The 24641-nt window shown below is 47.6% G+C and overlaps 1 protein-coding gene across 1 annotated transcript in view; it reads left to right on the top strand.

Moving 5' to 3' along the window:
- stim2b (stromal interaction molecule 2b) overlaps window positions 1–22084 on the top strand; it is a 41672-nt gene extending 19588 nt beyond the window's left edge. The window contains exons 2-12 of the mRNA XM_036551603.1: window positions 2893–3023; window positions 12972–13083; window positions 14104–14215; window positions 15643–15758; window positions 16176–16353; window positions 17601–17778; window positions 18445–18606; window positions 19121–19221; window positions 20225–20463; window positions 20792–20978; window positions 21349–22084. Coding sequence (XP_036407496.1) covers window positions 2893–3023; window positions 12972–13083; window positions 14104–14215; window positions 15643–15758; window positions 16176–16353; window positions 17601–17778; window positions 18445–18606; window positions 19121–19221; window positions 20225–20463; window positions 20792–20978; window positions 21349–21805 — 1973 coding nt within the window. The 3' untranslated portion in view covers window positions 21806–22084. The remainder of the gene's footprint in view (window positions 1–2892; window positions 3024–12971; window positions 13084–14103; window positions 14216–15642; window positions 15759–16175; window positions 16354–17600; window positions 17779–18444; window positions 18607–19120; window positions 19222–20224; window positions 20464–20791; window positions 20979–21348) is intronic.
- Window positions 22085–24641: the final 2557 nt, after the last annotated feature.

The raw sequence follows: 24641 nt of genomic DNA on the forward strand, positions 1-24641 counted from the left end.
AGAGAGAGGGGGAAGAAGTGAGAGAAGGAGAGAGAGAAAGAGAATGTTTCCAGCGTTTCTCATTAAGCTCATATTTCCATTCATTCAGCCCCTCTCTGCTTGGCTCTATGTGCTTCACATTACCTCTCGGTAGGGAGGTGGGTTTCTCATGTTGATCTGTGACGTTTCCCCTCTGAAAACATTCAGCGTTAAACTGTTTTTAAAAGAGAACGGGGGGGTGTGCTTCTGTTGTTGTTGGCATGCCTGGTCTATTGTGGTGCGCTCAGTGATAAACCACATCCAGGAAGCTGAAAGCAGACTGCTATTTATAGCCGCAGCAGAACTAATTTTACTCATTTTTTTTTGGTGAGTTTTATTTTTAGCTTGTGCTACACACGGTGTTTCCTGACACGGGTGGAAATCAGTTCACGTTGACAGTAAAATTCACATTGAACCTGGAAAGTGTTTCTCCACACTACTGGTTGTTAATGCAAGGAGTTATTTGGGAATCACTTGTAGCTGAAACAGAGAACGCTGGATCCTTCAAGACCAAGTCGAACAGAGTGATAACGCCACACTAAATACTCAGTCACCTTATTTTTTAGAGATATCTGAAAATTCTGTGCATTTTAATTAGTTTTGAATAATTATTGGTGGATTTTGTATTGTTTCTGTTTTTATCCATTTTAAGAAGAGCATTGCATTTGAATGTCTAATGCATAATAAAGAAAGGCCAATAGAAAGAAAGAACGGAAAAACCAGAAAGAAAAGTGGGCGAAAGGCTATTACTTGCAAAATGGCGAGCTGTGATGACCTCATAATGGGCTTTTCTCCTGTGATGACCTCATAATGTCATAATGGCCTTTTCTCCTTTTTTGAACGTTTTCTCGTTCTCTTTCTCTGGAGTGGCACTACAGGCGAGATAAAAACATACAGAGTACTACTGGATAGCCTGGGGTGAACCCGTGTCGGGCCAGGAGTCTCTGTGGAAAGGGCGGCAGATTCAGGTCCCACATGGGCACTGCTGGTGTACCCTTGAGCAAGGTTGCTTAGCCTGCATATGTAAAAAAAAAAAAAAAAAAAGATATCCATCCATATAAATGGAGTATGTTTAAAATGTGAGCAGTGTACGGTGGATTAGTGCATCTGCCAAGTGTATATATAATGTAATTTTAATGCTCTTTTAATGTCCCCAGCTGCTGCACATTTCTGCACTGGCCTCACCAGGGCTCTGTGTTACGCTGACCTCAGATCAGTGGGGGCTGTGAGGTCTCGTCCAATCGCCGGATCGTGCTGATAATAGCATGGCCCAGCGGGAGGGTGTCTCTCCCTGGTGTCTTTGCTGCTGAATTTAGCCGCAAGCCTCCGTCCAATGAAATGCTCCCACTGGCTGTCAGACCGCAGGGCTGCAACGCTGTAAGTGTGTTTTCAGTAAACAAATCCTGCATCAAACGCTGTGAGGCCTGCAGCCTGTTTAATGCGACGCGCATTCATCCTGCGCCCGTTTAACGGCCGCTGCAGTGGCGCATTTCTGCTGATGGGGGACAGTTTTGGTTTCTGCTCAAGGAAAACCAGAGGTTGTCATTATATATGTATATATATGTATCTGGACTGAAAAATTGTCCACAAACGTTTCAGATTAGCTTGTGTCATGAAACGTCTTCCTGTAATTTTGAGTTTCTTGTTTCTCCATGCCAGTGTAGAAGTGTGCCTTCTCTTCTTTTGGGTACCTTACATTAAACTACATTCATTTAGCAGATGCTCTTATCCAGAGTGACTTCCAGTACAAGAGAACAAGATTTTCTATTCAAGTTAAATGAGCAACAGTGTCAACAACACTCCCAAACTGGTATGACTTTCCCTCATTGTTAGCGCACGTTATCCCTGGTACTCTGTGCATAATTACTGCTGTGTACCCTTGGTTCAGTGGAGCGTATTCATTATTGAGATTTTCACATGCAGGGTGACTTTGTGATCTTACATTTAACAGACTGTCAATGGATACAGCTGGATCTTTACTGAAGCCATCCAGCTCAAGGCATTTAAAATGTTCACAGTGACTTTTCATGTTACCCCACCCCCCTCCCTGTGTGTGTATGAGGCTCTGCATGTGCGTGTAGGTCAGTGTGAATACCAGCGCTGGCACAGAGTAGATGGGCTGGCTCTGGAGGTGGCAGGTCTGGATGTTTGCAGGCGATGAAGGGTGTGTGTTTGGGTTAGAGGCTACAGGCTGCTGTCCTGATGTATGGACACACCCCTGTGTGGATGCCAGGCCTGGCTGGCTGCCTGGTGCCTCCCGGCCAGTAATGCTCACATTTAGTCTGGATTAGGTCCGTCGCTGGCCTGCGCACATTTGCTCAGCTGTGAGCAGGGAGACCCGCTGGCCCACTGGCATCTCATGAGCTGCTGTTTGAGGGCCGTCAGGCCCCAGCTGCGGTCAGCAGTCAGGCGGGAGGGCCGAAGCCGCCTGTTTACAAGCCAGGCCTCCAGGGCCACGTGATCATGCGGACCACATGCGGCAGGAACGGGCTGAGGGAAAAGCATTTCATCGCAGGAGACAGCCCTGAGAGTGCCCCAGGTCGCGGTGATGGTGAAGCGGCAGGGTTTAGAAGCTGATGACGTTTACTGAAGTAAAGAGTAGTGCTGCCTAGGCTGGTGTTGCTGTTTGCAGATGTATTTGTCTTGATCGTAAGTGCAGTCACGTTTTCTCGCTTGTGGGTGGCAAGACTCGTAACGAAAAGGTTTCTGGCTTGATTCCCTGCTGGGGCACTGCTGCTGTACCCTTGGGCAAGGCCACTGTTGCCCCATGCTAAATGCCAATAATTTAATGTGATGTAATATCGTGGCACAGCTTCTCTGGTCCTGCGGGTTGTGGAACCTTTGACCTCTGACCTTTGACCTCTCCCCCTGCAGACCCCTGCCTCAGCGTGGTTCCGCAGTGCATGAGCGAGGCGGACCGCTTCAGCCTGGAGGCGCTGCGGCACATTCACAAACAGCTGGACGACGACAACGACGGGGGCATCGAGGTGAACGAGAGCGTGGAGGTAGGCGTCCCCGCCGCCGTCACCGCTGTGGCCGCCGTCACCGCTGTGGCCGCCGTCAACGCCGCTCTGCTGAGCGTGGCCCGTGTGCTTTGCAGGATTCTACGCTGTGCATTGTGTGGTCTGTGGATGGCTGAGCAGTCAGCGTTCAGCTTTGGGGTGGCCCCTTCTGTGGTGTGAAGTGATTTTGTGGAAATACAGAATACGAGCGTTTTTTTTCTGTCTCTGAATACGGACTCCACTGTCGCTCTGGTGACAGAGTGAGATGTGTAAGCTGAGAGGCCAGCTCAGGCTCATCCAGGACTTGTTGGAAAATTTGAGCAGTGAGGCGCTGTGTCAGGGGTCACTTTCAGCGGGGACGGTGGCACCGCGTGTGAAGGGTTCACCCTGTCGCACAACCCGGCAGAGGGGCACAGTGTGTTTATAGGGGCGTTTCAGGATCCTGCAGGACGTGTTGGGTTTGGACCTGTCCCATGGCAGGATATGGAATTCCGCCCTGGGTTTGGAGTAGTCGCCTCAGACGTGACTTGCGTCTTCAGACTTTATAAGGCAAAGAAAATCTGAGGGAAGGTGAAGATGGATAGCTCCATTGAAAGCTCAGTTGTTTTTGGACCTGCTGTTAAACTTGCGCTTAAAACATTTCTCAGCGTTTGAGCGTTTAATGCCAGCAGTTTTCTGCCTCCTTCTGCCCAGAAACAGGCCTTTCTTTAGAGGCTAGTGGTCCATTCAACCCCAACTCTGCCATTTGAAGTCAGTTGTTCACAAAGTAATCCAGGCAGTGCTTATTCCAGATGCTTAAATGTCTGATATGCAAGTACAAGGCACAAGAGGGTGGTCACAGTACATAGGCCTGGATTTAGTCATTACATTACATAAAATTTATTACATGACATTCATTTCATTTACATTTATTACATTCAGTCAGTAAAATAATAAATGACTTTTATTCCACACAGTCACAGTTTGGTGAGGTCAGGAAATGTGTTTTTATTAGCAAGGTTATATTTACGCTTATTTACCTCTGTTTTTTAAAGTACGTTTAGGACAAATGTTGCTTCAACCTTGGACTGAATCATAGTGCCCTTAATAGTCATATCTAATGGAGCAGGGCTCAGCATCATGGCATGTGAGACAGGGCAGAGCAGGCTTGACCAGGGGCTCAGTTTCATACGCGAGGTGATCAGTTTCTTTAAGCACCTGCTTTACACAGTGACTGCACCAGCACGCCTTCCTCAGTGTGCTGCGAATGAACCATTCACACTCCCTGTAGACCTGACTCTGACGTAGAGCTCTTCACCTAGGGAGTCACAGAGCGTGAGTCACAGTGCTAGAGTAACAGTGCAAAGCTGTGATGAAGGCTCACAGGATGAGCATTATTAAATATGATATTCAGCTGCATCAGTGTAGGATAACAGCCCTATAGTGGGGTGTAGGTGGAATTTTGAGCCTTGGAAACTAATCCCATGTGTTTTGTTGGAAATGAACAGCACACTAACGCATATGACACAAAAGACCTGAAAAAGTCTGAATGTCAGCTTGCTGCACGTCACCGGTGTCTGCTGATAGATTCATTTTATGCTGTAAGCACATGAGTGAATTTCAGATGTGATCAGGACCTCTCTAAAGGAACCTCTCACTCGTGCTGTCATGATCCATTTTTGAACCACTTGTGTCAAGATCAGGTGTCCATTCTCCATTATTGATCTGATTGACCATGATGTGTTACAGCACCTTTCTTACTGGAAGGCTGTGGAGTGTGTTTGGGGCGGGGGTTGCGGGGAAGTGTGTGTGTGTGTGTGGGGAGGGGTTTCGAACTCTCACATCTGGTGAAAGGCATGCGGCTGTGGATGTAGGTCACAGGGTCACATCCCATCTGAAAGCTGACACCCCAAAGCCGCCCCCCCCCCCCCACCCCTCACAGTATGACAGCATTTCCAGTCCCTGTGTTACGCCACAGCTTTGGAATCCCCCCCCAATACCGCCCCCTCCAAAAACAATTTCCAAGTCCTTGCAGTTGTAACACAATACCAGCATGTAATAGCTTTCATATCACGCATTTCATGCAATCTTAGATGGATACAGAACATAAAAATGATTAATGAGTCAAAGTAGCATGGAAATTGGGGGTGAAATCACTCATCATTAGCAGTATATAAACATACGTGTGTGTGTGTCTGTGTGTATTGCCCTTTATTTTGATTTGCAGTGTTTGGGCCGTATACTGCTTGCCTGCGTGCGTGTGTGTGTGTGTTTTTGTGTGCGTGCGTGCGTGTGTGCGTGCCTGCCTGCGTGTGTGTGTGTGTGTTTGTGTGTGTGTGCGTGTGTGCGTGCCTGCCTGCGTGTGTGTGTGTTTGTGTGTGTGTGCGTGTGCGTGCCTGCGTGTGTGTGTGTGTGTGTGTGTGTGCGTGCCTACGTGCCCGCCTGCGTGTGTGTGTGTTTGTGTGCGCGTGCCTGCTTACGTGCCCGCCTGCGTGTGTGTGTGTTTGTGTGTGCGTGTGTGTGTGCGTGCCTGCCTGCGTGTGTGTGTGTGTGTCTGAGTGTCTGTGCCAGCATATGTGTTTCTGTGTGTTTCCGCACGTGGATGTGTGTTTTTACTCCTGAGATAAAGCTGTGGTGGATTTGAATGTTCCCAGGATTTCGGAGGCTAATTCGCAGGCTGGTAACGATGGTGCTGATGAATTATAATGGTGCTCTGTGATGGCTGGGTTTGCATGTGGTTTAGCTGAGCCGAGCAGAGGAAGCCGCACGTGCAGACAGCCGGAGGCAGTCGAGGCGGTTCTGTATCAGAGCATCACCGGGATATCACACACACAGCGGCCGTATCGTCACAGACTCCCTGTAATCGGCCACCACGCATTTGAATGTCCTTACCTTAACTCTGACCCGACCGCAGGGCTGTGTTTGCCAGGTGAGAGCCGCCTGCTGCTGCCCGTGCACTCTCACCTGGTGTCTCTGCCTGTGTCTCAGGGCCCCCTGTGGCGTCCACCACAGTGCCTGTGTAGACACACTGCTTGTTCATAGGCAGAGCCCTCAGTGAGCATGCCCAGTGAGAGGGGTCCTCACATAGGGGTGATGTTAGGGCCAGTTTGGAAGGATTCTGCCGCTTAATGTGTCGGGTGTCTGGAGCTGCTCTTTTTGGTGTTTTGCAGTTTTGTGGGAATGCTGAGGGTGTTTGTACTGTTACCTGTTAGCCGGCTGGGTTTTATGTGGTGCAGTGCCTGACGGCCTTTGTTTTTCTTTGAAGGCCATGTCACAACATTCTTTGCTTAGCATTTTTTATAATATGTCATCAGAGGGAACCTATATAATCACTCTGTCTCTCTAGACTCCATCTCCCAGCAGCCTCTGGTGCAGTGGAGCTCCGTTTCCTTTTCTGTTTTTCTCTTGGAAACACCGCAGAATCATGTCTTCTGTTGTATACACTCCTCCAGCTCTTGTTTCCTGCTTTGGGGGCCTGTGGATTTACGATATCAAAATTGACCTTCATTTAGTATTTTGAAAATGGAAAGCAAGGTGTCTGAGCCCCAGAGGGAGGGGATCACTCTTTGATATTTGCCAAAAATAGTGGCAGTGGCTTCGGATGGTATCCCCTGCCTGTGTGACTTCAGTAATTAGGCACGCAGCCGTATAAATCGTTAAGATTCTTTGTTGTGTTTAGCAGCGTTCCTGGAAAGCCGCATTATGCCAAAGAGCGCACATAATGAGAGGGTTCCACCAGAGAATGCCCACCTCACGCAGCAAAGGATCGTGGGATGTTGGTAGTGCAGGACCGGCTGTCCCATAGAATGGCTGTACTAAGGTCAGCTCTAGGTTTTGATCTTAACAAACACTCGTTTAATTCATAGAGCCCATTTCTCATATATACTGATTTGTGTGTACTTATATTGGTGTCAATGGCCATTGAAATTTGGTTTAAAAGTGATTTAAGAGATGTTGAATAAGTGGGGGAAAATAGTCAACACTCCCCCAAGCAAAAACAATATAATAAAATAAATTTAAAAAGTCTGCCACTTGATCTCAAAGCAGTAAGGAAGAAGAGACAGGCAGGAGGAGTGGGTGGACTTGCTCTGGCATTCCATTAAAGCACATTTGTATTTTGTATTTGTATTTGTATTTGACTATGCATTTGAAAGAGAGAACGAGAGTGTGACAGAGCGAGAGCCAGTCTTCCAGAATGTTCCTCCTCTGAGTAGCAGCTCCTATGTGCCTCGGCTGGGTCAGAGGGGAGGGGTACCGGGCTAAGGACACTCCACACATTTTCTTCACATCACATGTAGGAGCAGGGGGGGGGGGGGGGTGGTTTGGGGAATTGGGGGGGGGGGCGATGGGGGCGATCTTGTTTCAGGCTGCAGCAGAATTTTTTTTTTTTTTTTGCGAGGTGGATGAAGACGGCGAATGGCATGTAGCCGCTGAGCAGAGCGTGTTGCTAAGTAAACATGTGGCTCTGAGACAGGGGTGGCAGTGTAGCGTAGTGGTTAAGGAGCAGGACTCGTAAACCGAAAGGTTGCCAGTTCGATTCCCCTCAGTGGCACTGCTGCTGTACCCTTGGGCAAGCTACTTAAGCCACAATCGCCTCAGTAAATATATCCAGCTTTGTAAATGGATAACATTGTAAAGATCTGTAATTGATCTAAGTCACTCTGGATAAGAGTGTCTGTTAAATGCCAGTAATGTAATGTAATTTAATGTAATGTAATGAGACAGGCATGAGGCCCTCTGGACTACCACACAGCATCCCTCTGTAGGGCCGGCCTCCCTGCACTGTGGGTCTGCATGGAGCTGTGGAAGAGTGCGTGGGTGTTTTGTACAAGGATTTGCTGCTATTTAGACAGCTGTTGTGTGTTGATAGCGAGATTTTGTGTGTTATGTAGACTGATGGGTGGATATTGTGTAGATGGATTCTGAGATGCTGTGTGTGTGGAGGGGTACAGGGGAGAGTTTCTTTGACACTGTAGGTGACAGAGTTTGGGGAGGCTGGCTGTATCCGATGGCCTCTGGTGGACGCTCCACAGACAGAACATTGGCAGGCTCGGAGGTGGATGCGATCCTTGCGTGAGAAACGACCTTTGGGCAGCGGCAGGTCATCTAGCACGTGTTTTTCCCCTGAACAGACACGCTCTTTGTGTGGCTGGTGGAGGGACTGTGAGGAGAGGAGTCTTATCATGTGGCGTGTGTGTGTGTCCACAATGCTCTGCTGGGAGCTGGCCTCGGGACAGACTCCAAACGAAGAACAGCTCCCTCAGACCTGGCTCTCCCGCGCTGGCGGGTAGCGTCTCACACTCAGACGGCGTTGTCTGTGACTCACGCACGCATTCCATCCTGGCTCCCGGCTGCACGTCCTCTGCTCTGGCTCGGGAGTTTCTGTCCCTCTGACGGACTTCCACCGTGAGGAATTTTCAAAAAAGGTGGTTGTGGGGATGGATATGCATCCGGAATAAAAAAGGGGGTTGTGCAGTGGGGCATGACTGCCTGTAGGGGGCACCAGGGCTAGAGCTCAAACAAGTGTCGCCCTAGTTCTGTACATGTTGTACAACAACCCCTGCCGGTATCCCAATCACCACGACAACAGCAAAGGCCAATCAATGAAAATGTCCTCACCTCAGATATCAAAGTGGAGATCGATGTTTTGTTGATACGGACAGGGCTTGGCAAGAAAGAGGGTGTGTGAAAATCTGTGCAAACCCATTATCGCCCCCAGATGCTATCAAAAAAAAAATCAAACTGCTCTAGTCTTAGGATGACAGGCGCTCAGAAGACACCAGTGCCCAGTGCCTGGTAGCTTGTGGTCTGTTACTCAAAGTGATACAGCAGCACTTGGTCTGATATCTGTTCGCGAAATGGCCCTGAAGTGCTCCTGAGCACTGGAGTTTGGAAACCCCTCGCAAAATGCTTTAACGGATGCAGTGGCTAATGTCTTGTTTTGCAAGCAGACTGCCTCTTTTGAAGATAAAAATTGGTGCTTAATAACTTGTTTAGAGGCTGCCTTTAGCTTCAGTTGAATATTCAGTACAAGACAAGTCACTTCAGCATGGTCTTTGGCTAGTTTGACCATGTTACATGACACAGTTCAAATACAAGACACATTTTCTCATTTTATTTGATGGGTAGGAGTTGCAATTCTGGGGGTCTGCACCAATTCAGATGACTAAATTAGACTGATTATAAAACCCTGACTTAATCAGGCTCTTTTTAGAGTTGATGTTCCTAGTTTTAAAGAGCATGGATATAAACACTATATCTTTCTTTTTGTTTCTGGTACATTAGGATTTGAGCTTTTTGTAAGCTTGCGTTAAACTTTTTCCTGGATGCAAGATGAGTTTGTTCAATCAAATATTCTGTAGTTGTCCCATCAATATTAGTCTGTTATAATCTAACTGAACACTGACAAACAAACCAGCTGACTCTTCACATGAACCTGCATTTTTCTGCCTTAGCTCTCTGGTGTTGGAAATACGGATGAGCAGTATAGCTTGCTTGCTGTGTCACCGTGAGTTGGTATGGGTGATTCACACTGCAAGATAACCATCTTACCGGGCGTCAGGCAGCCAATAAAGGTCTCTTGGCTGTGATGATTTTACTAAATTTTTTCTTGTGCTGAGCCAAATACGGTTATGAACAGTTATGCCATACTCCCTGTGTAAAATGGGCTTATCTTTCCAGTGAAAGCTGCTTGTGATGCTAACTAAATGAGAAGAAGTGTTAAAAAAAAAAAAAAAAGAAGTGCCCAGACAGACAGAGAGGGTGAAGACAGGAAGGTGCTTCATAGTAGATACTGATCTTCTCACAGTGTGACAGGGGAGTGATCTTGTGTTTTATGTCATGAAAGACTAATTTAATGGAAGAAATTTTGAAAAAGTCGTTTTGTGTCGTGCCAGTATGGCTGGTCACATGACGACTGTTCTGATACAGGGGCTTGTTTCAGCATGCTTCCGCGCAGCAGTTAGGATGACCGGTGCAGTGTGTGATCGAATGCAAGTCCGCCGTCTGCGTGTCTGCGTGTCTGCATGTCCGTTACACCTAGAATCCATGCCCTATTGGAATCGGTCTGTTTGTGATAACTTTTCAAACAGTCTCAGTCACCAAATCACTGATTAACATTGTCGTTTATTAGTCCACTGAATTAAAAACAGCAGCACTGGTGGAGCATGCCAGAGAAGCCGGTCTCGGTGGTGGTGAAAGAGTTAAAATGGTGGTGAGGCCGCTGCACAGAACGGACACAGCGCTCCTCAGAGAAGTGCTTCAGGCCGGCACAGTTTGTTAGCTTCGCTCTGGGGAGGTGGAGTGGAGGTTATGTAATCGGCCCTGTGTGTCTGCCTGCGAAAAGGATAACTGAAAAAGTTAGTGATGGATTTAAATAAAACTTAGCGAAATGACTGCCGCTGGGAAAAGCACGAAAAGGACTGTTTTAGGGCTGCTGAGGAAGACAGAGGCACGCCACTCATGTTATAGCGATGTCTCTGTGCTTGGAGTCTGTCACGCTGATGTTCTGAATTTGCTGAGGCAGAGAAAGGTCTCGTTCTGGCCGGGCTTATGTAACCCACAGAACACACATGTGCCTCTCCCAGGAGCATGTCCAGATGGTTCATCTGCGCGGCTTATACTTGTGCTTCCGCTGTGCTGTTTATCTGTATGGCTGACAGTTTAGGAGCTGAAAGCCAACAGACGCAGACTTGTGTGACTGCACTTGGTTCCCAGGCAGCCTCCAGGGAGGGAGGGTCACAGGGTCGTCTGTGGCTGCGGTTTCTGCAGGAGACACAGAGGCACCCAGAGACGAGTCCTGTTCCCGTAGCAGCAGGGGGTCCCCTCTCCAATGTCAGCCCTACACCGGGCGGAGCCTCACCTGACCGGTGGCTGACTGTCAGGTGATGTCATCATTATCAGGTGATGTCAGCTGACATCATCACTGGCTGCCATCCTTGCTCTTGTTGTGGAAGAGCAGCTTTGTACAGAGGGTGTCAGGCGTGTGTCTCGCCCCCTTCTCTGGGTGCTCTGTCTCAGGTTGAAAGATCACCCCCTTGGTGAGGCACTGTGATTGTATCTGGTGTACACAAGACGGGTTTTTGCAAGTACAGTACCACCGTTGACCCCTCCTGGTCACTGTGTTTCCATGGCAGCAGGACATTCCCTGACGCCCTCCAAGAGGGCCCGAGTCTGTGAATGGAGCGTGTGCCGTTTCCATGACAGCCGCAAGCCTGTGCGGTCAGGCCTGGCACTCCCAGCACAGGTGTGGTAGAGACACAAATCAGCCACTGATGCGTTCGCTTGTGTACCTGTGCATCGTAAGGACCTCGGCTCTCAGGTGTGCGTGGGTGTGTGCGTGTCTGTATGTGTGTATAGAGTGTGTGTGTGTGTGTGTGTGTGCACATGCTCTTGTGCATGTCTGTGTGTGTATAGAATGTGTGTGTGTGCACGCGCACTTGTGCATGTCTGTGTGTGTATAGAGTGTGTGTGTGCGAGTGCGTGTGCGTGAGACACAGTGTGTGTGTGTGTATGTGTGTGTGCGAGTGCGTGTGCGTGAGACACAGTGTGTGTGTGTGTATGTGTGTGTGCGAGTGCGTGTGTGTGAGACACAGTGTGTGTCTGTGTGTGAAGTACAGCTCAGGATGGTTCGGTCCACTGCTCTCCTCTCCTCCCTCACTCACTTCTCCTAAAAAGGGAAACTCCATCATGCGGAACGTGATATGTCAGTTTCCTCTGCCGGATCAGAGAGAGAGCGGTCCGGAGAGCGGTCCAGACCGCCTGACCCGGTCAGCCGCTGTGCTGCATCCTCATGACTCAGGCAGCGGGCGCCGCCAGCGTGATTAACCCCGTATGGGTAGGGCTACACTGGCTGATCGTCACCCACATGTCCTCACACCTCACTCACTGCTGATACATGCTTAGATTTGGCAGACGCTGTACTGTAATCTCACAAGGCGAAGGTGTGTAAGAAATGGGAGGAGGGACAGATTGCAGTGCAGCAGCATGTCGATTTTATGATCATTCCTTTTGACCCCTTTATTCCTGAGCACCTCTGTAGGACACTTTTATTGTGTTATTATGTGTTAATGTGTTATTATTCTTGTGTGCTAATCACTTGTAATTGTATTTACTGAAGCAGTTTGGGTGGAGTCCATTCCTTAAGTACTGAACAGCAGCGCCCCACATGGGAATTGAACCAGCAACCATCTGGTTAGTTCAGCTCCTTAAACATTGTGCTTTGGCAGTACAGTCCCCCTTGTAGGTTTGGTAGATGAGAGTGCTGGTGAATCACAGGGTCCTGATGGGAGCTGGGCCTTGCAGTGATGTGTTATTGCTGTAACGCAGCAGTTCTGAAAGTACACTACACTGTTTACCCATGCAAAAAAAAGTGGTTAAGTGACTATGAGGCCTTTGGAAGCCTGTGTATTCTATCCAAAACAAACATTCCAGTTCATAATGTGAAGTTGCTTTCCTGCTGAAGAGCTGCTTGGGCTCACGTGTAAAATGTGCTGGTTGAAACGTACTCACTGAAAAGCGATCTTTGGTCTCGGCTTGTGTGTTTTCGGCTGATTACAGTGGGTTTCCCGATCCTGGGGTTGATGTTCACGATACTTTCCCGGCTAGCCAGAAACACAGCTCCTAGAGTGACCACGCTCCGAGTGTACGCGTGCCTATGACTTCCAGAATCGAGCTTGTGTATCTCCGTGGCTCATGGTTTCATTGCTGTGACTTCAGGCATGAAGCGTGTACATTTTTGTGACTTACCGCTAATTTCCCACGTCCTGTTTCTGACATTTACCCAGAATTCCTGCGCTGAAATAGTAGCTCGGTATCGCTGAAGAGGTGCACCTGACTACCGTGTGACCAGCCAGAAAACTGGCCTTAGCTGCAGGGGTCAGCGCATGGTGTGGCTAACCCCTACCATGGCTAATGTCTGCTGTGGCTAACTTTCCCCATGGCTAACATGTGCATCCTCTCTCTGTCTTTCAGTTCATCATAGAGGATATGAAACAGCAGCAAACCAACAAGCACAACAACCTCCACAGAGAGGACCAGCACATCACTGTGGAGGAGCTGTGGAAAGGCTGGAAGACTTCTGAAGGTACCAGAGAGAGGGAGCGGGACGGAGGAGGACTCCCCAGGAGGGAGATGCCATTACCAGCACCCCATCATTTACAAAGCTTTTACTGTAGTGTGCTCGTTTACCTGTGTGAGGGAAAGAAAGAGGGAGAGAATGGGTAAATGATTTTAATAGGTAAAAGATGGTTAAAGCTTTTATCGCTCCTGTTTAGCATTTATGTATTCTGTGTATGAATGTTTGTTTAGCTCTGCCAACACGAATGTATAATTGGCACGCCAATAAAGCTTAGTGGAATAGATTTAGAGATGGAGAGGGGGATGACAATAATGAAGAAGGAAAGAAAGATATTGGGGAAAGGGGGGAGAGAGGCAGAGAGCAAGAGAGGGAGGAATATAAACAGAAAGAAAGAGAGGGAGGAACAGTGAGGGGGAGAGGGAGAAAGAGAGAGAGGGAGGAATAGGGAGAGGGAGAAAGAGAGAGAGAGGGAGGAATAGGGAGAGGGAGAAAGAGAGAGAGGGGGATGAGAGGGTGAAACTGGAAAGGGAGATAGTAAGAAAGAGGGAAGAGGGAGGTAGGCATAGGGAGGGGGGAGGGAGGAATGGAGAGAGAAAGAGAGAGAGGGAGAAAGAGAGAGAGAGAGAGACTGTGCTGTTGCTGCATAATTTGACTCAGTTCAGTTGGACTCTAATGGCTAATTTGTCTCATCTAACTCAGCATGGTGTCATGACCTGACTAATAGCTGGAGCTGTTCATGTCTCTCACAGTTCACCATAAGATACACTCTCTCTGTAGCTGTCATGCAGGGCATGCTGGGATTTGTAGGCCTCCGCAGTGCAGGTGGGATGTGTAGTTTTATATGTTCCCTGAGGAGCAGAATCTGAGTGCTTTTTTAAGACTTCATTCTGGTTTTTACGTTATGTTATTTATATTAATCCTGATCTTATGTATGTAGCCACCCCCCAGTTTGTATTAAGGTAATTTTAAAATCTTTTCATCTACCCCTTCTCCATACCCCCCCCCCCCCCCCCCCCGTCTCCTCAGTGCATAACTGGACGATGGAGGACACAGTGCGGTGGCTGAAGGAGTCTGTGGAACTGCCACAGTATGAGAGGAACTTCAGAGACTTCAGAGTCAACGGGAACACTCTACCTCGGTGAGAGCTCCAGCCATGGCCTGGAACCTGCAACCCCCCCCACCACTCAGAGTTAACACTACTTTAATACTGCCCCTTAAACATGCAACTAGAGTAACAGATTTCAGACGGGAAGTGTGAGGCAGCGTCACTTTTGGTCATTTTGACTAAAAAGTGATTTGATCTTTAGTTTAAGTTAAGGTTTTAAGTAAGTGTAAGCTGAAGATTTCTGTTTGAGACGCAGTAGTCCGATATCTGAGACACTGACCTTTTATTCATTGGAAAAACGTCAAACATTTATTTGAAACCCTTTACTGGGGAGGTTGAATTCTTAATAATTCCTTGTTTGATAAGGAAGGCAGCTTACATGACTCAGATTTACTAAAGAAATTCAGGTTAAGTGCTTTATGCAGGGTTATAACAGAGCCATACCTGACATTACAACCTTCAAAATTCCGTGCCTGACAACCCACACTGCCGTCAGCTGTAGAAGTATGTGTGTGTGTTTTTTTTTTTTTTTATTCATAGCTGTTAATGCCAGGACCTGAAAGTAAATATTAGTGTGATTATTACTAGTGTTTTTGTTGTTTCTGTTTGTTATTTTATTCTGTTAATATCATTAACTCATTAAAATCATTAAATCATTCAGGGCTGCTCTTGAACTACTGCAGTGTATAACAGGTCTCTGAAACTCTGACGTTTTTTGCCTAGCTCAACACTGCCCACCTCTGTACATGAGAGGAAATGCACATGCCATAAAAAATATGACAGGAATAACACACATTTGCAGACTCGTTTTGAAAAGCACTGTGGCCCATATTCTTGCGAGCGTGTGGCAGCTGTGTGGTTCATTAGCGGAGCTCCCAGCTGAAGTGGTTATGATGTATTAATGTGCCGTGCACACTGAGCTGTAAGCACGCTGTTTGCACACCTGTTGAGTGGCTTAGATGTCGGAGGGATGTGGGGAAGAAAAGGGGAGCGGGAACTTTTCAGGAACGAGGCGTCTGCTGCTCGTGTGAAGGGGTGGGGGGGGGGGGGGGGGGCACATGGGGGGGGGGGGGGGTGTCATGTTTCAACCCCCACCCCGCCCCCTCGCTGAGTCGGGGAATGATGTCACAGTGGAATGTCACTTCTCTTTCACAACGGTGTTCACACAGATAAATACACACACACACATACACAGACACATATGCACAATACATATATACCCACACAACACATACGCACACATGCAGCTCAGAGGTCCTTGGCTCCTGGCTTGTAGAGTTGCTACCCAGAGGGATGTTATTTCCAAGGACACCATCAAAACACCAGGCTGCAGCCCAGCAGTGAGACCCAGGCTGCAGCTCAGCAGTGAGACCCAGGCCTCAGCTCAGCAGCGAGACCCAGGCTGCCTACCCTGAGGTGCTCCTAACAGTGTCTCTCCACCCCTGCTTTCCCCTCTGCAGAATAGCTGCCAATGAGCCTTCCTTCATGACGCTGCATTTAAAGATCCTGGATCAGCGGCACAAGCAGAAGCTCAACCTAAAAGCACTGGACGCGGTGCTGTTTGGCCCTCCACTGCGTACGTAAACACCGAGGACTCCAGCCCCCATAGTGCACCTCTGAAGCTGTGGAACATGGGAGTTGTAGTCTTCAGAATGTCAGAAAGAAAAAACCTCTCCCTCTGCAAACCACATGTACAGGAGCAGTTCAGAATTAACTTTGTTTCAGGGTTCAACAGAAATGCCCTATATGGGATTTGAATCCACAATCCCTATAGCCCAGCTCAGCAACAACACACCAAACTGCCTGTCATTCGCCAGTTTTGTTTAGTTGAGATGGACTAAAAGGTGTGTAAGTCAAAACTGGAGCATTTCTGTTGAACCCTGAAGTTCACCAGCTGCTAATTACAGCATTCAGTGAAATGAGTTAAAAGTTTTTCCTTCTTACTTTTTTCTTTCACTGTCATTTATTTAATTTTTCCTGTTTCCCCCTCCAGGTCCCCACCACAACTGGATGAAAGACTTCATACTGATGATCTCCATCATCATCGGCGTGGGCGGCTGCTGGTTTGCCTACATCCAGAACAAGTCGTCCAAGGTGCACGTCTCGCGGATGATGAAGGACCTGGAGAGTCTGCAGAAAGCCGAGCAAAGCCTGCTGGAGCTGCAGAGCCAGTAAGCAGCGGCCCGCCCTCCGGAACCTTCCGCAGGAGCCCAAGGGCATTCTGGGAAGGGCTGCGGCGTTGTGTTCATGCTCGCCAACACAAAGGAGGATTAAGGGAATATTATGCTGTTTAAACATGGTTTCGCAGGGCAGTTTCGCAGTGCTTATAGACTTTGACCTTTGAGCGGTACCTTCTGCCCCAGTTTCTCTGGAGCATGAGAGAATTACCTTGCTCATTTGAATTCCCTCACTCAGCTAAAATACACCTGCTCATATGAATAATCTTGTTCAGGTAAAATGCTTTTTTCATGTAAAGGTAAAAGGGCAGTTCCCTCCAGCTGGGGATTTGTGCTGGAAAGTAACATGTCCGATGGTGTAATGTGTTAGTTTAGTCAGATTGTAACACACTAACCCCACATATGACATTGTAATTATTACAGTGTTAATCCCCTCAGTAAAAGCCCTTATCCGGGGGGGGGAGTTCACCTGAATTTCACACAGTATCCATTTATACAGCTGCATATTTACTCAAGAAATTCAAGTACGGCGCTCAAGGTGACTGCGGTTTTTCCCCATTGGGAATCCAAGCTGACGACCTTGACCCAGCCATCAGCACGGTTTGCTGATGTCCAGAGATAGTTTTCTTTCTTGAGATGTTTTGCTTACTGTAATTTCCTGATGGCTGAGAACATCCCAGGCTTTTGTTTGTTTACTTGAGGAAGTAAAGCTGAAACTTCCTCAAAGCAGTGTAAGAGACCTGAGCTTCTGGGCCAATCAGAGGCAAAGCTGGTAAGTGAAGTCTCCGCCCATTGATTGAATCAGCATGATGAAGAGAGCACACAGCCAAGCTGCTGTAGCTGTAATTCCTGGGAAATGTACACCACTGAAAGGGAATAGCAGTTGTTATCAGAAGCACAGTGAAGCAGCAGAACCAGAGAACCACTTCCTTCTGGTTCGCCATGTCTGGACTTCCTGTGTAGGACAGCAATCAGAGGGCAGGATCTGGATCTCAGGGATCAATGGATCCTGTGGTAAATTAAACAGATTTCTGAAGACACTGGTTTCACCGAATGGATTATTTAACAGTTAATGGATTTGTGGATCAGCGTGATCAAATAGATTTTTCAATGACTGATCTCATGGCAGGATGTAAAGGAGATGGTAGACATTCCTGTTGTATTCACAGCAGGGGGTGGGGTTTGGTTTGGGAGACTGAGAGTTTAACGGAGCACTGCCCCCCTTCACCCCCTCCCCCCAGGCTGGAGAAGGCCCAGGAGGAAAAGCGCACGGTTGCCGTGGAGAAGCAGAACCTGGAACAGAAGATGAGGGACGAGATCAGCGGGGCAAAGAAGGAGGCGCACAGGCTGCGGGAGTTACGGCAAGGAGCCGAGTGTGAGCTGAGCCGGCTCAAATACGCCGAGGAGGAGCTGGTGCAGGTGGGCACGGCCACCAGGGGGCGCTGCAGCCCCTGCAACACGCATCCGGCCTCACGGCACACCTTCCGTTACACTGCACTGTTTGCTTTCTGACACGCCCCTTATCCACAGTCACGCGCACGAGCCGTGGTGTTCGCATGGTGTTCCTGTGCACGGCTGGAGCTCTCCGCTGCAGACTCCTGCGTTACGCAGCTTGCTGACAGACACAGCGGCGGAGGCACTGTGTATTTATTTTTTAAATGTATATGTATATATAAATATGTGTATTTATCACGGCACAGCTGTGAACTGAATCTGTTCTGTTCTGCTCCCAATGCACTCTGCCAAACTGTTGCTCAAAATCAGCGCCTTTCTCCCGCGTGTGTGAAAGGTTAAAAAGCTGTGCACTGCACGCGCATGAAGATCAGTCGCTGTGGGTGAATTTTTCAAATTCACTTTGCTTTATTGGCGTGACGGCTGCACCTCCATGCTGCCAAAGCATGGACATAGTAAACAGACAGAGCAATAGTAATGTCATTAATATAATAGCTAATGATGGTAAGAGGTGTGTTATGACCTAGCCTCCCATGGCTCCCCCTCTCTCTGTTCCTCTCGTCCTCTCTTTCCTTCTCTCTCTGTCCCCTTCCCCCTGTCTCTCCCTCTCTCCCCCCCCCTCTCCCCGGACAGGTGCGGATGGCCCTGAAGAGAGCGGAGAAGGAGATGCAGTCGGACTGGTCGGTCCCGGAGGCCCTGCAGATGTGGCTCCAGCTCACACACGAGGTGGAGGTTCAATACTACAACATCAAGAAGCAGAGTGCCGAGCTGCAGCTCACTGTGGCCAAGGACGAGGTAGGAGCAGCACTTCCTGCCAGAGCATTACATCACTTCCTGTTTTCTAATGATTAATGTGTCATTTAATTAAGTTTACTAATCAGGGGGTTTCAGATACAAGGAATTATGAAGCCTTATTAACATGCCTAAGACAGTGATACACTGTACGTTGCAAATGTTAAACAGGAGTGTCGAACATTCTACAGAATTGCATGCTGAAGCTATAGATGGCTCACTCTCTGAAATGTGGAAGTGCCTCCCGTGGTAACCTGAGATGCAATTAATTACAGCCAGAGTTTAGTACGGTAATGAGTGTTATTCTCCAATAATAACCTCCAGTAATATTCAGGGCGTGCTGTGCTGGTTGTGCTAATGTGCAGCACAGAGGCAGTGAATGCAGTTTGCATGCTGAAGCACTTGGGAAAATCCAAAATACATTCAGGGAAAAAAACAACAAAGAAACAAGAGATGTGAGGTCAGCTATTTCTGTTTTCAATCCATTCTGCTAGTTCTGTCTGTGTCTGTGTTTCAGGCAGAAAAAATCAAAAAGAAGAGGAGTTCAGTCTTCGGGACCCTGCATGTCGCCCACAGCTCCTCCCTGGATGAGGTGGACCACAAGATTCTGGAGGCTAAGTAAGGATTTGGCACACAGTCAAAGGCAGCAATAGGACAGAGTGATAGAAAAGTGAAAACACTTTATCAATAGCAAAAAAGCTACGACTGGCTCAAATCAGAGTCACCAAAAGCTGCATGGATGCAGCTGGATGAATCTTCAAACAAAGAGATTCACACCTCTTTCCTGATGTCAGGAAAAGCAAGATGTGTATATGCAGGTGATTTTCATGTGTTTGTTGATCATTTTTTTTTACCTACTGAATTCCCTCGTTGTAGCCCTGATTACATCACAGCTGTTTAACTTCCTAAGCTGAGCTCAGAGAATGAGGCTTTGAAGCAGTGTTACAACCAGAATCTTTTTGTGTTTCTGTGTGGAAAATTTTTTTTGTTGAAATTTTGTTTTTAAAATTGCACATGGCTATAGCAACACAGCAAAGTGGAGAGAGCCTTTCGCCTAGATGCAGGTTATGGAGGAGGAGCAGAGTCTAATGACTGATCCAAGCTCAGGCTGGACTGTCGAATGAGGATCAGCTTCTCCTTGAAGCAGCAGACTGATGTCGACCTTGTTTATGTTATGTTTACGTTCTCTTAATGGACTGAGTGACAGCAGGCTGCTTCTGGGGAATTTATTCCGGGGCTGTAATGGTTATTGATTTCTGAAAAGGAGAGAGAGAGAGAGACAGAGAGACAGAGAGAATTTGGAATTTCAGGTTAAATTTTACTGGTCACATCTTAACCAGAATAACTCAAAATTCAGTTATAAAACAACACATCAGTCACCTGGCAAAGAGATCACCCTATTCATACAGGTCACAGTGCACCTCGATCTGAATGTGCTGTGGTGATGTGGTAATATCACAGTAAGATCCTCTTTGATTGGTATGGTGTTTGTGTTACAGTAAGCCATCTCTAATTGGTCAGCATGGTGCTGTGTGACACCATAGTAAAGCCTTCTCTAACCTGTCAGGGCAGCGCTGTGTGATGTCATAGTAAGACCCACTCCGATTGGTGTGTGCTGCAGGAAGGCCCTGTCTGAGGTGACGGCCTGCCTGAGGGAACGCCTCCACAGATGGCAGCAGATTGAGAAGCTGTGTGGCTTCCCCGTGGTGCAGAACTCAGGCCTGCCGAGCCTGACCGCCACCCTCTACTCCGAACACAGCTGGGTGGTCATGCCCAGAGTCTCTGTGCCCCCGTACCCCATCGCCGGGGGAGTGGACGACCTTGACGAGGACACGCCTCCTATCATTCCACAGTTCACCAGTGCGTATGCTGTCAGCATGGAAACCTCTCTATCCTTAATGACTCTGTCCTTACAGAAACAGTGTAACGGTAATGACGCTGTCCGTACAGAAACAGTGTAACAGTAATGACTCTGTCCTTACAGAAACAGTGTAACGGTAATGACGCTGTCCTTACAGAAACAGTGTAACGGTAATGACGCTGTCCTTACAGAAACAGTGTAACAGTAATGACTCTGTCCTTACAGAAACAGTGTAACGGTAATGACGCTGTCCTTACAGAAACAGTATAACGGTAATGACGCTGTCCTTACAGAAACAGTGTAACGGTAATGACTCCCTCTCTGCAGCTCCGATAATGAGGGCGCCCCTGTCGCGCAGCAGCAGTCTGTGTCGCTCTCGGCGCAGTCTCCTGGGCTCCCAGCCCCCCGGCCTGCTCTCTCCTGACCCCGACATCCTCTCTATGGCCAGCACCCCCCTGTCCCACCACCCTGAGGAAGAGGAGGACCAGATCTTCTTCAGCATTGAAAAGAGGGGGTAAGTTATCTAGGTTAAATGAACAGGCATACCCTGCAAGCTCGCGAGCTAGGTTGGCTAATTAGCTAGTGATCGTTAGCTATGATCTAAACAGACATCAGTGGAGAAGTGCCTGTTGTCCAGGTGCCGTTTTCTGCACTGTGGGGCTTGTGGTGTGTAAAACAGCTGTTGGCTGGGTGCGAGCTTATTGGAAGATGACATTCGTCTTACTTCAGTGGTCCCGTGTGAGCGTGGAGGGGATGCAGTAATTAATTCTAAAAGAGTGAGTAAGCGTAAAACATTGAAAAATGTTCTACCTGCAGTTCATTCACTTCCTGAGTCCATTCCTGTACTCCCTCAGACAGTGGGTAAGCTGTCCTTTCTCCTCCAGGGACACTCAGGACACCTGTTCAGACTGCGAATCCCTCAGCTCGTCCTCGGGACGGAAGGCGGGAGGTCAGGAGACCCCCTCCCGAAAAATCTCCCGGGAGGAGCTGCTGGGGCAGGAGGCCCTCGGGGGCGACTCGCGAGCCCCCGCGGAGCCCTCGCACCGGGGATCGCCCGACCTCACCAGAGCCATCACAGAGTCGCACAGCATGACCTTCAACCCCGTCAGCAAGGTGGTCTACAACGGCATCCTGGAGAAGTCCTACAGCCTGGGCCAGCTGCCCTCTGCCCCGCCCGTCGCGGAGGGCCGCCACCCCTCCCTCACTGGGCTGGAGCTGGAGGCAAAGCTGCTCAGGGAACACAAGATCCAGGGCACGTCGTCCCAGGAGTCCTGCGAGAACGGAGACAAGGCCAAGCGGTCATCGTCCAAGATAAAAAGCTTGTTCAAGAAGAAAAAGTAAAAGCCGGCGGGGACGTCGTTTAGCCTTAAAACCGGACTGTCAACAAAAGCCAAAATATGTGATTTTATTTTTTTTCTCCTTTCCATCGACGGAATGTAGCTCTGTCTGGGTGTCCCAGATTGGAAGCCTTTTTTTTTTCTTTGATGCCGTTTTGTTCACTCGTAGCCTCACAGTTAACAGCCGTCAAAGGGTCAAGGGTCATGCCAGCCATTGCCAAGACAACCAAGGAGTGTATGGTCTGTTTACTGTCAATTTTTTTCTTCTTTAGTTAGAACCAAAAGCCACTTTTTTTAGGAGGGGAGGGGGAGGGGGGGCTGGGGTGGGATATGGTCTTTGAGCTTTAACTGAGTTCTTGTTTACCGAGGCTACAGAGCTCATATACTTGACAATTTTCCTTTGAAAAAAAAAATTATCCTGCTAAAGTTTGTTGCACTACTGCTTTCCAATTGAGGAAAGAGCCGCTGCTTGCGGAATTGTCAATAAAAAAATTTGTAGAAATAAGATGAAATATATATGTATATATATATATATATATATACACATACTACGTTTTTACATATGTTCTATTAGAGGTTTTTAAATAGAAATGCAATTTCTATTGATGGGTTTTCAAAGAGAGACTGTGATTTTTACTAAAGAGAAAAAAAAGAATTATGCAGATTTTTGGCACAGCCGTGCTGGACTGGCAGCACCATCCCCAGGGCCTGGTTCTCACTGTGACTTCAGCTCTCCCGAAAATGACCCTCGTTTACCATACGTGCGACCGTATGCAATGTTGGCGTAACTGTGACGACGTCGGCGCAACATTATTCAAACGTGGCAAAAATGTTTCACTGTGGCGGCCCGGTTCTGCAGCCTGCATTGTCAGAGGTACAGTGCTCACTGGCAAATAAGGAAGAAATAATAACACAAAAACTCTGGTGACAAGCAGAAAATCTAATTGTTTACGAAGTGTTAGGGATTTTTTTGGTGTGTGAAACTTTGTATACTGTAGAATAAATTAATAAAAATGGAGGCATTACGCTCTCTGCTGTGATTATTTTTTTATTTAGTACTTGCAAAAGATTAGTGCTGTCAAAACTCCTAATAATTTTGACACCTCTTGTGGCTTCCCTAGCAGATCTTAATTCCTCTACATATGCCAATCATGGGAGTTGAGTTTCTATGATGATAATGTGATGGATGAGATGAATCTTCCTTTTGAGTGAATGTTTTTAACACAGTACTATGTATACATACGTATGCAGTGACAGTCCTACAGTCCGACAGTCTTTAACCCAAAGTATGAAGCGCACTACGGCGGTCGAGAGCAGGAAGGCGGTTGCCGGTTCGATTCCTCAGCCGGCTACTGCTGCTGCACCCTTGGGCAAGATAGTTATAAATGAATTACGTAAAAATTGACAAAAGATATTTACGAGACTCTGGACAAGACGGTCAGCTCAAATGTAAATACGTTAAACTATACGTAGGTCTGTATTTAATGTGTGTTGATTATTATTGGTTTGCAAATAGAGAAGGTTAATATAAAGACATGCAGGTTGCGATCTCTATTCCAAACAAATGTGTTTGAAATCCTCGGGGCAGGGCAGTAGTTTTGCACTGCAGACAAACATGCACCAAGAGGAAAACCCCCTCTGAAAAGAGCATCATCTCATTAGCATCATTAAACTATGCGATGAAACTATAAAGGGTTGTATGAAAGTGTTTACTTATAGTAAATGTGAAGTCCATGACATGGCAATATCATGTCTTCTGAAAGATGGTAAAAAAAAAAAAAATCTCCCGTAAGTGATTAAAGGGCTGGCATTTGAAATGCATGGAAAGAACAAAAGAACTTGTTAAAAGATCCAGGGGAAGAGAGCACCGCTGTGAGCTGCACAAGTTTTTTTCTCCTGTCAGTTCAACAGGTCTGCAGAGACTAATTGTAGAGCACAAGGGGTCACTCCCTGAAAGCCAGCCAGTGCACTCTGTTATGTTTATGGAGGTCCAGTGGGCTGTAAAGTGGCCTGTAAAAATGAACTACCCTGTAAAAATGAAGGAGGGGCAGCGTGGTGTGGAAGCCAGTGAATGGGCATTGTAACCACTAGGCTGCAGGTTTGATTCCCAAGCGAGGTCTAATCCAGACATACTGGCATGTCAGGCCTAACACTTTCTAACATGTTGGTTTTACTATTATTTTAGTTCAAAGAACAACCCAAAGAGAAGTGTGAGGTTTGCAGTGAACTTAAAACAGGCGTCGCTGGCCATTCAAATAGCAAAAATAAATTGAAATTCATAGCTGCATTTGTAACTCAAAGGAGCCTCATCAATTTTCCTCGTTTCATGCGTTCAGACGGACACGTGCACACACACACACGTGCACACACACACACGCGCACACACACACACACACACACGCACACACACACACACGCACACACACACACACACACACGCGCACACACACGCGCACACACACGCGCACACACACACACGCACACACACACACACGCACACACACGCAGACACACGCAGACACGTACAGGGTGTTTGTTGACTTTTTTCCACATACGTGTAACATACAGTCAGGTTGGGCTAGCTATTAACTTTAACACTCTCTCTCATTTTTTGTTTTTATATATAAAAAAATATATAATTTCTTTTCCTAACGTTTTTACATCCGGTTTCTGGTTCACAACAAGTGCATACTTAAACAATCTGCACACAGTATTTTTATGAGAAGTTCAGATATAAGTGTTATTACATTCTACTTCATGAGTGAACTGGTATTATTTTGTAAGTAAGAATGCCAACCTCTTTTGTAGAACGGTAACAGTTATAGCTATGGTAAATAGCT

Source organism: Megalops cyprinoides, chromosome 18 (assembly GCF_013368585.1).
Source record: "Megalops cyprinoides isolate fMegCyp1 chromosome 18, fMegCyp1.pri, whole genome shotgun sequence".
Classification (NCBI taxonomy): domain Eukaryota; kingdom Metazoa; phylum Chordata; class Actinopteri; order Elopiformes; family Megalopidae; genus Megalops; species Megalops cyprinoides.